General features: G+C 35.0%; 1 protein-coding gene across 3 annotated transcripts in view; it reads right to left on the bottom strand.

The window, feature by feature from the left end:
• Positions 1 to 1,501: 1,501 nt before the first annotated feature.
• LOC118737963 (CTL-like protein 2) overlaps positions 1,502 to 10,208 on the bottom strand; it is a 41,684-nt gene continuing 32,977 nt past the window's right edge. For all 3 annotated transcript variants that reach the window (XM_036468802.1, XM_036468801.1, XM_036468803.1), the window contains exon 2: positions 1,502 to 4,708. In XM_036468802.1, the coding sequence (XP_036324695.1) occupies positions 2,223 to 4,634 (2,412 nt within the window). In that variant the 5' untranslated portion in view covers positions 4,635 to 4,708 and the 3' untranslated portion in view covers positions 1,502 to 2,222. The remainder of the gene's footprint in view (positions 4,709 to 10,208) is intronic.

Genomic DNA, 10,208 nt, shown 5'->3' with positions numbered 1-10,208 from the left:
CCCATAGCACATTATCGAAATTTATTGACATCGGGAAAAATATTCTTGCTTATCATGCAGTTTCTGAAAGGTGCGCCGGGTATATAAAGTTCGGGTTCGCCCGATCTTATACTTCTTTACTTGTTTATAAATAATTTACAACACTAATATAAAAATATTTTATAGATCCCCCCAAGACGTCGAAATGCGAGTCATTAACCCTTAACATGGCACGTGTATTTACATGCAACTTCTAAAATTAAATTAAATATCTCTGAAACAAAACAAGTAATTCAGGCAACAGTTTTGTCGGTACTTACACAACTCCAAATTGATAAGAGATATCGTTTAAAAAACTCACAGTATCTTTTTAGTTTTTATGGTTTAGCTGTTTATATTTCTGCATCCTAAAAATCCACATTTGAGTTAAAGATAGACACATAATCATAATGTCCATATAATATTTTTTTAAAAGAGAAACGCTAAACATTTTTAAAAGTTTACTGTAGCTACAATTTAATACAATATACATGTAATATATGTTTTTTTGTTTTGTATTTACTTTTTGTATACACACGCGTATATATTTATATTACGTAAGCATGTGTGGACGTGTATTATGACTTTTGTTCAGACTTTTCCAGTTTTCACCGTCTCTTCAGTCAATTTTCACTCGAATTATGAAGAATTAAGATCTGCGTTTTATACCATGTTCGGACCGACATCGAAAACATATTTTCGTTCTAAAACTGGTTTTCGACCTAAAACTTGTGTTTTCGTCCATGTAAAATCTGTCAAACGAAAACCAGTTTTCGCTAAAAAAAACTACTTGATAACTCGCGTTCCACTCATTCCAATCGGTGTCTGGAATAGTGATTATTTATCGAAGTGGAGGCCATATTTTATCATCTTTAATATGCCAATTCGGATTTATGTATTGTTAATTGGCTGGTCTAATTAAAATGAGAATAAAAAAATGATTGTTAATAAAAAGAAAATGAAAGAACAAGATTTAGGTTTGTTTTTTTTGTAGCAAAACTGTAAACAAAGGATGTAAGAAATTAACAGCCGGTGCGAACAGCCTTCAGCCCACAATCCCAAAACTCCTTTTCAAAGTGTTTTCGTTTTCGGTCCGAGCATGGTATTACATATATGTATAAGCATATGTACATACATACATATATGCATGTACATATGTAGATTGATTAGAAAAATATTGAGCATGTTAAAATGAACATATATTCAATTCGAGAACTATTTAAAACAGCTTGAGCATTTCCGTGATCTTAAATTACGAATAAAGAAAAGAAAAACGCTGTATGTACAAATCAAGGTGTATTAAACAAGGTGTGATTGACAACTTTTAAGGTACTATTATGCCAAAAAATATAAACAAGCGATTCAAAATTCATACAATTTTTTTTCAATTTGACTTAATAGGATGGTTCTTCTATGGCTCTTCTGAGAGCAATGTCAAATTCAATCACACTTTGTTGAATACATTTTGGTACAAATGTAGGTATGAATGTGTATAAAATGTATGTTTTTATTCAATAATAAAGTATGAATTCAATCGAAAATCGGTGTATGAACATAATTACTAAAACTTATTAACAATAAGTTCGCAATAATAAATATTTTGGCATTCATTTATGAACCTCTTTCGTAGTTCTTTGTGTTATTATCTACAAATCACTTTTAAGCAGCACCAAGCAATATAATCTTCGGTAAGAATAAATCGTACGCTCTTAAAGCTACTCATAACTTATATATGAATGTATATATATATATATATATCGATTTTTTTTAATGAATTAACAATTTAAATTACAAATTTGTTTGTAAGTAATAAATTTAAATCATTAGTAGTAAATTGTTTTATTGGCATGAAATAAGTATTGTATTCATAGTTATATTCCATATTACATCACTTAATTAAGCTTTTGAGTATACATACTCGTACATAACTGTTTAATATTGCCATTGGTTTCGACACAACCTTTTCAAATTTCAACATAAGCTATCCTACCATAAACTCTCTAATATTAACATCAACCAAACGGTATTGTAACACAATCAGAAAGCGTCTCTCACTTTACATTCTTTTGTACATACATACATACATATGTAGTAATTTCACTCCATTCAAGTGTCTTTCTGTGCCATGATTTACATTTTTCATAAATAAACTTAACGGTATATCGAGCTCAAATCCAAACAATCTTTAGTTTTTTAAAAACCGCTTATATGCTTCGTTGTCTTGGAAACTTATTACGTTTGCCCAGTATACGCATCAGCTGTTTGGACATGAAGAAAGGTTTTTCAGATGAACCATCATTTCGTTCGCAGTCCTCCAGAAAGCACAGAAACAACGTATCCACTGCCATCGAGTATACTCCAAAGAACACCGTGGTCATTATGAAGGCCGCAATCACGACAAGCGTCACCGGCACCGCGTTATAGTGCAGCTGTATGAGATGTGGACTACGCACCACAAAGTAGTAGGTACCAACGCCAGCAGCGCCTGTTAGCAATATTTTGGATAGAAAGAACAGAAAATCGGTGACTTTGTCCACAGCGATGACACGCAAAAAGTTTCGCATAATCAAATTGAAAGCATCTTTGGCGCTGGCACAGAAATTCTTGCCGTGTATGGCACACATGATATACGCGTTGCGGTTGAGGAAGCGCAGGAAGTTCTCAAGTAGCCAAAAGAAGCATCTCATGCAACAAAGTATTGCGCGTGTGACCGCATTGTCGTATTTTATTAGCTTCGAATGGAGATATTCCAACGCTATGCGTATCATGCGACATACAGCAAGAATTAGCGAGCCAAACGCCAGCGTGCCAAGATGATAGAAGATGGTCTGCCGGAAGGCGCGTCCCAAGGTGAAAAATGGTACATCGCGTTTCTTGAAAGTCCAATACCAAGTGGCAAATGTGAGCGCCAACACCATGTCGCTGAAGGCTGCAATAAAGAATGTCAGCCAGAAGAAACCGAATACATTGTAGACAATGGACCAAGTAACGAAGGGTGGGTGCTCGATTTCCGCGAAACTACAAGTGGTGCGCGTGCAGGGACTACGCTGCCCGAAATCAGCGTTAAAACAGTTCTGCTCGAAGATTTTGGGATCGCAACGTCCGCCTACTTTATATTCAATCGCCGGACCAGTACAAACACAGTTTTCATTGGTAACACCTGTTAAGCTGTTGGCGTCCAGTTGGCGTATCATGCGGAAGGAAGGTTCGCCAATTGAACCCAAATAGAGACCAACTCCAATAGCATATGTGACGGCCAAAATGAAAAGCACCCAAGAGAAGATGGGAAAGAAGACAGTTGAGATGATGCTCGAGACTGCTTTGCTGCCTTCTTTCGTTAGCGCAATAGCAATTTGGATGCGGCTACGCAATACAATCACCAACAGCAGAATAACGACAAAACTGATGGCAAGAAAAATGCTTAAATACAACCAAGTGCTAGGCTCTTGCAACACATTTTTTACGGCTGCTTCCAAGTTAAGTGAATGATTGGGCACCGTTGCTGTTTCGCGCCAAAAACGGTATTGCTTCACGCTGTAATAGATCCCAAAGCCAAGGCCGACTAGCACACCAAATATCGATAGCCAAAGAATCGGTGCAGCGAACCAGCGCATCAAGGCGATCAAAATCAAAGAGGCGATCAATGTGCACATCAGCGCCATAAGCACCACGTACCATGAATTCATTATGTCCTCGACAATCTCTTCTCCAAGTTGCTGCGCGTCATGTGTGCCGTTGTAGAAGTGCGCAACCATGTTGCCTACCAACTTCGCCAAACGCGTATCCGCTTGACGCACCTTCTGCTTGATAGTCTCAGCCTGTTCAGTACGTCGGCGACATTGTATAGCGGGCTCTTCCACCAGCTCTTGCTTTGTTCTTACAGCTGGCTCAGGTATAGCGGTCAAGGCTAACACTTCCATCTTCACTTCAGATAAACTTGAATTATCGTCGATCAACGCATCGATAAGACCGCTCATATCACCGTTGGCTAAGCTGGCGCTTTGTGAACCATTAGAAGCACGTCTGCTACGTGGCAATAGAAATGATGGTATAAGCTCACACATTTGCGGTGAAAATTCCCACATACAGCGATTTAGAAATGGTGCGCTCTTCATGTACCACCTTGCGCAACGTTCGTTATCGATGGCACGTTGAATGCCATTTATGTCTCGCAAATTGTTTTTATCAGCTTCTGTGAGGCATATCAGGCGTTCTTTAAGCTCTGGAAATGAAAGTCTATCCTTCAATCTATCCCAAATGAAAGTCTGTGTGGGACAACTTTCGACGCACACTTGCTGCGTGGGACAGCCTGTGAGCGGTACAACCGGATCAATGCATTTGCCCAAATCGAAGAAAAATAAATACTTCTTATCCAGCACCGATGAGTCAATGCCACATTTGCGATTGAATGAATCGGTTGGCACAACTAATTTATTGAGATCTCCATTTCGTACTGCATACTGTGCGATGAAGCCCCAACCAGCTAAAAAGATAATGAAGATGAGAAGGCAGGGCACATCTGTACAGCTTCGATTACGCCATTCCGGACCACGAAAATTTCGATCGTATGGCACAGGCTTGCCATACCTTTCGATCAATTCACGATCTTCGGCCATTGATCATAACCTCAGGACGAAGGGAAAAATATTGACCTGGCTGGAGATGGAGGGATACTGGCGCTGGAGAGGAGCTGCAATGAAAAGAATGTGTATAGTCATTAACACATGTATGCCAACCTTTTTAGCTTAGAATTTTACTTGTATTCAAATAATATTATTATGTATGTAAGAGTACTGTGCAAGCGGGCTAATTACATATGAAGGTGTGCGACACCCGACGCGTCGCGACGTTAGCTATAGTGTGGAGATAATTTCATTAAAGCGATAGCGTAATCTACCGCAAAGCGTTTTTGTTTGTCTACCGGCAGCAGGTATACATTTGTATGGACTTTTTGACACATATCCTATATTATTTATGAATCAGATGACAAAATACTGAATTTCCATGTAAATATCTGTCGTACAATTTTACTCTACTTTTATTAAAAACTAGTAAATTCCCGGCTTGCGCCTTTGAAGTATGTATTTTGTTAACCCCTCCTAAAACTCTTATAGCTTTACTTAAATAAATAAAATAGAATCGGGAAGCTTTATGAAGTGAGATTTTCATACAAATTTTCGATTTATGAAGCATATTTTCTTTTTAATGAGTAAGGGTTTTAGTTAATATATTTTCGAAGGCATTTAATCCTGAGAATTAAATTTATTCTCGTATAACTCGATTCTACATATCATGCACTTTCTTCAAAGGTGTATTAATTCAGTAGTTAACTAGCAGTTAACGCTTTAACTGAATACAATTTTTCGAATAGTTGGGAACGCGCTCCAAAAATATTTTCTTCAGTTAACTTTCTTAAACTTCTTAAGTTTGATACCCGTATTGTAATATTTCATTTATTTTATCAATTTATTAATTCAATAAATTTTTTCAAACAGGTGGCAGCCCTCATAAAACACATCATATTTTAGCAGTAAACTTTCCTAAACCTTATTAGTTTGATTCCCGTATTGCAATATTTAATTTATCTTATCAATTAAATCAAATTGGAATTTTTAAACCTTCCACAAAAATATTTTCGATTCCAAGCCTTCTTAAATCTCTTTCTTTTGACAGACATATTGAAATATTTACTTTATCTTATCCATTTACTGAAACTGCAAATTTCAAACAGGTGGCCACTCTCTTATTATTTTTTCCAATATTTTAAGTTAGACCTCTAGCAATGCATGATGAAAATTGGGCTCGAATCGTAACATCCGTGCACGGATTGAAAACGATACGACCGAAAATTACGTGATACATCAGGCAGTATAAGCTGAATGAGACAAAGAGTACGTTCACGTATGTCATAATGCGAAAAATATGTTTTTACGTGACGAGTAATACGATAACGTATGTTAGGATTCGAGCCCTGCTTTCGATTCTATGCACTAGTTTTTGAGTGATGCGCGTGCCTGTTTAAAGCAAAGCAAACCTCCATTCGAATTGTAGCCCAATCAATTTAACTATAAAAATTTAAAAGTGTCAAGTGGCTAAAATCAACCCTTGATTTTTGAGGATTTTTTTCGCCGAGCATATTGAGCATTTTCTTCCATACAAGCATTAACGAAATCATTTTATATGGGAGGAAATGCTCAACACCCTCGGCGATAAAAATTCTAAAAAATCAAGGGTATATTTAAGCCAATTGAAACTTGCACAGTATTATACTAAAATTTAATGGGCTACAAAATTTTGATAACACATTTTTTTTTAATTTTACCATTTTTTGTGAATTCTGTACAACGTTTGAAATGTTGATTTATATATATATATTTTTTATAAAAAAAAAGTTTTCGGATCTCCGACAAGCAGTGAGATTTCGTATATTTGCCTGCTCCAAAATGGGCTTGAAAAACTTAAATTTAGAGGTCGCTACCGGCCCTCGAAAATTTCATTTTTCACCAATTTTGAAATTTCGTGTAAAAGGATTTTTCGATAACTAAGATCATATTTTATGCAGAAAAACAATATAGTTTCTATACCACAATTTAACACTGAAAACGATGTAATAGTTGGTATGTGTAACATTCTTTGGTAACTTATTTTTAATTTGTTACTCATACGCCGTGCTGCTCAATATCCTCTCTGATGACGTAGGTGTATAACATGATAATAATATATACATACATATATAATAATATGTATATTTAATAATAATAATATGTATAACATGTTGGAGCGTCACTATATAACAACGGTGCCCAGCAAAAAACACGATTACCACAGAAACGAAAGTTGAAACGAACTAGGCGATGGGACCCAGCAAAAAACACACGATTACCACAGAAACGAAAGTGGAAACGAGCTAGGCGACAAGAAGGCATTATTTTAACATGGTAATGTCATCGGTGGTAAGCCCTTACCCACAGCATTGCCTTTAAACGAAGGGAGAACGCACGGATAAAGATAATACAGAGAAGCGAATAAAGAAAGCCTTACAGAGAAACTAATGCAGAATGCCTAGATAATAGGGCTCGTAAAATTATCCGACTATTCGACTAATCGGTTAACCGATTATTCGATTCGTAACCGTTCGCATGCTTATTAGTCGGTTAATGGTATTCGAATAGTCGCCCGCCTTCGATTATTCGAATAGTTGCTTTACTTCGACTACTCGAGCATTGTAGCAAATCGAATTTCAGCAACCGAAGTTTCATTGAAATTTCTTTGACAAATGAAAAAAAATTTATTTAAATATATACATGCACACATATGTATGTATATTCAGATACAAAAAATGAGCGGACGCAAAAGGTGCTGGGTTTGGGATTTTTTCGAAAAAACAGAGGACGAAAAGGAAGTAACATGTTCCATATGTGGTGCAGTTTTGTGCTACACCTCCTCCACATCCTCACTGAACAACCATTTAACAAAAATCCATAACAAAAATCGCGAAAATGAGAGGTAGGTATTGCTTTAGCCATTGTCTCTAAAATATTTCGCAATAACATTTCAATAATTAGCGCACATTCTTGCAAAAAAAGTTTGCCTTAATTTTGCACATGCCATCTTATATATGTACTACGAATGTAACAAGACTTTTCAAATATGTATATGTATCTGTAAATGCAAAAAAAAACTCGAACTTAAAATATTCGATTAACCGAAAATGAACGGTTAACCGAATAATCTAAAGTGAACGGTTATCCGAATAGTCGGCAGCTTTCGACTACTCGAATATTGCTAACCGATTAACAGTAGTCGACTTCAGTCAGATTCGAATAATTCGGTTAATCGATTAACCGAATTGCCCGAGCTCTACTAGATAAGTACATACTTATTGAAATTAAATTGAAATCAGAAAATGTCTTAAAAGAAAAAAGTTAATTAAAATTTTTATAAATCAGTTTTTATACATACATATGATTTTACTTAAAAATCGGTATGTACATACATGCATATTTAATTAAGCTTAAAATTGTACTTCCCCTCTCTTGTATTTCACTTCATTGACTGACTGACTTCAACTCCGCTGCAAATTGAAAGCAAAACATGATTTTTATGCGAGACAAATTTCCACAGAAAGTAACGGTAGAAAAACAATTTTTGGATACTCATTCTATTTTTCAGCTGACTACGATGCAGCATTCTACTTTGCATTCCCCGAAATGAAGCAGAAAGCGAATTAAAAAATAAATTATAGGACATTCTACTTTGCATTACCGGCAATGCCTAAAAGAAGCGAAAAAATCGGAGGCATTATAACGCTATGTCTTCTACCACTGTCACGTTACCACTAAAAGCGATTATTGATTTTTTACTGGGTGGGCAAACGCGGCTCTTTGCGTAGCAAAGTGCGGCTCTACTTTAACTTTGCCTAGAACATGTTGGCTCTTTTTACTTTTTAAAATACATATTTCTTTGCTGGACATTATTTTTCATTGTGTTGTTTTTTTTTTATTTTAGTCCTTTTATATACACATACGTAAATTGATACCGGAACATTACCCGCAATTGGAGAATGAAAATTGGCTTTCTGACCTTATGTTCTTTACCGATATGATGGAACATTTGCAAAACTTGAATTTGTCTCTACAAGGAAAGAATAAAAATGTTTTTGATTTGTCGCAAATTATTTAAAGTTTTGAAGCCAAAACACGTCTTACAAGGCTAAACTACGTATTTTTATTCATGATCTCAAAAAAAGAATATTTCATAATTTTCTATGGCTAGAAAAAAATATCACACATGATTTAAAAGCAGATTTTGAAGAAAGATTTGAAATTAATTTAAATGTACGTTTGGGTATAATCCCTTTTTATGTAAAATAATTGAGGATGAATTTACAATATCCGAAATACTCCTTTTTAAGAAAAGCGACGAAGAGTTGGAGTTTTTGGAATTAAAAGAAAATAAGGCACTGGAAATGCAACATAAAGCTTTGTCATTGTTTGAATTCCGGCAACAAGTACCAAATTTACAATATCCGCTGTTGAAAACAGCTGCGTGCCATATATTTTCAATTTTTGGTACAACGTATAACTGGGGTCTTTGTAATCTACAATTCGTAAGTCAAAATACCGTACACAATACCTGATAATTATTGTAAGTTATAAAAACTATCAGCTTTTTGTGTTTGTGTAAACAAAAGACTTGCAAACTAGGGGAAATTGAAAGATAAAAATATCATTTCATTTTAAGGGAAATCTGCTAGTTTCTTCTGGAACAATTTTTGCCAACTGCAATTTGCCAGCAAGAAAACAGCTGATCAAAAACAGCGAATAATTAAACTTGTAACAAGTAAGTAATTATTCGTTTAGTCAGTGAACTGTGTCAGGATAAGAATTCAGGTTTTGTTTTTTAAGTTTTCAATTTTATACTTTTGAATGTAAACAAAATTTCTTACAGCTGTTCGTCTAACTTGAAAGTTTCTGCAAATTTTCTTTTCTGTGTACTAAATATTTTGGATACTTTTCTCTTGTGAGAGCATAGATGACATTCCGCCGGAATTTTGCTGTTGGACATTTTTTACTGGAGATTTTAAACGAAATTACCTATTGACTAACCAACATTTAACAGATCTGTTACGAACGGCTTTAACTGACGTAAAACCAGATTTTGAAAATTTTGCCAAAGAATCTTTTGATTTTTCTTTAATATCTATCTTACGTACATATATTAGAATAATAATAAAACTAATGTTTTTCATTTCTAATAATAATTTTATTTAAAATAATATTTTTTTGTTGTTTTTTTGGCTCTTTGTAGCATTTAGAATTTACGTGTGGCTCCTTTCGGCCTCGGCCTTGCCTACCCCAGCTATATAACGACAACACTTCACCGGTTGGCCTGTAAATTGGCCCCTGATATCATTCTATATTTAAATTTTAAAATAATTTATCTTTAACTATTTATCAACTAGTTAATTAAAGAAAATTTTTACAGTGCATTTTAACAGTAAACAAATATTTGGCATTTTCCCTGTTAGGTTTTGAACCACCATCCTATCCAAGGAATCCAGTTCAAATTTTAATTAAAAACAAAGTTTATCCTTTATATATATTTTTTTTAAGTCGGTTTTTTTTTGCTAAAAATTACTTGTTGAGAATTGCATCGGGGCTGACCATTGATCACTACCGCACGCGACC

Source organism: Rhagoletis pomonella, unplaced genomic scaffold (assembly GCF_013731165.1).
Source record: "Rhagoletis pomonella isolate Grant_MI unplaced genomic scaffold, Rhpom_1.0 Rhpom_scaffold_00004, whole genome shotgun sequence".
NCBI lineage: Eukaryota > Metazoa > Arthropoda > Insecta > Diptera > Tephritidae > Rhagoletis > Rhagoletis pomonella.
The sequence above is the reverse complement of the archived record's forward strand: the minus strand, read 5'-3'. Positions and strand labels throughout refer to the sequence as shown.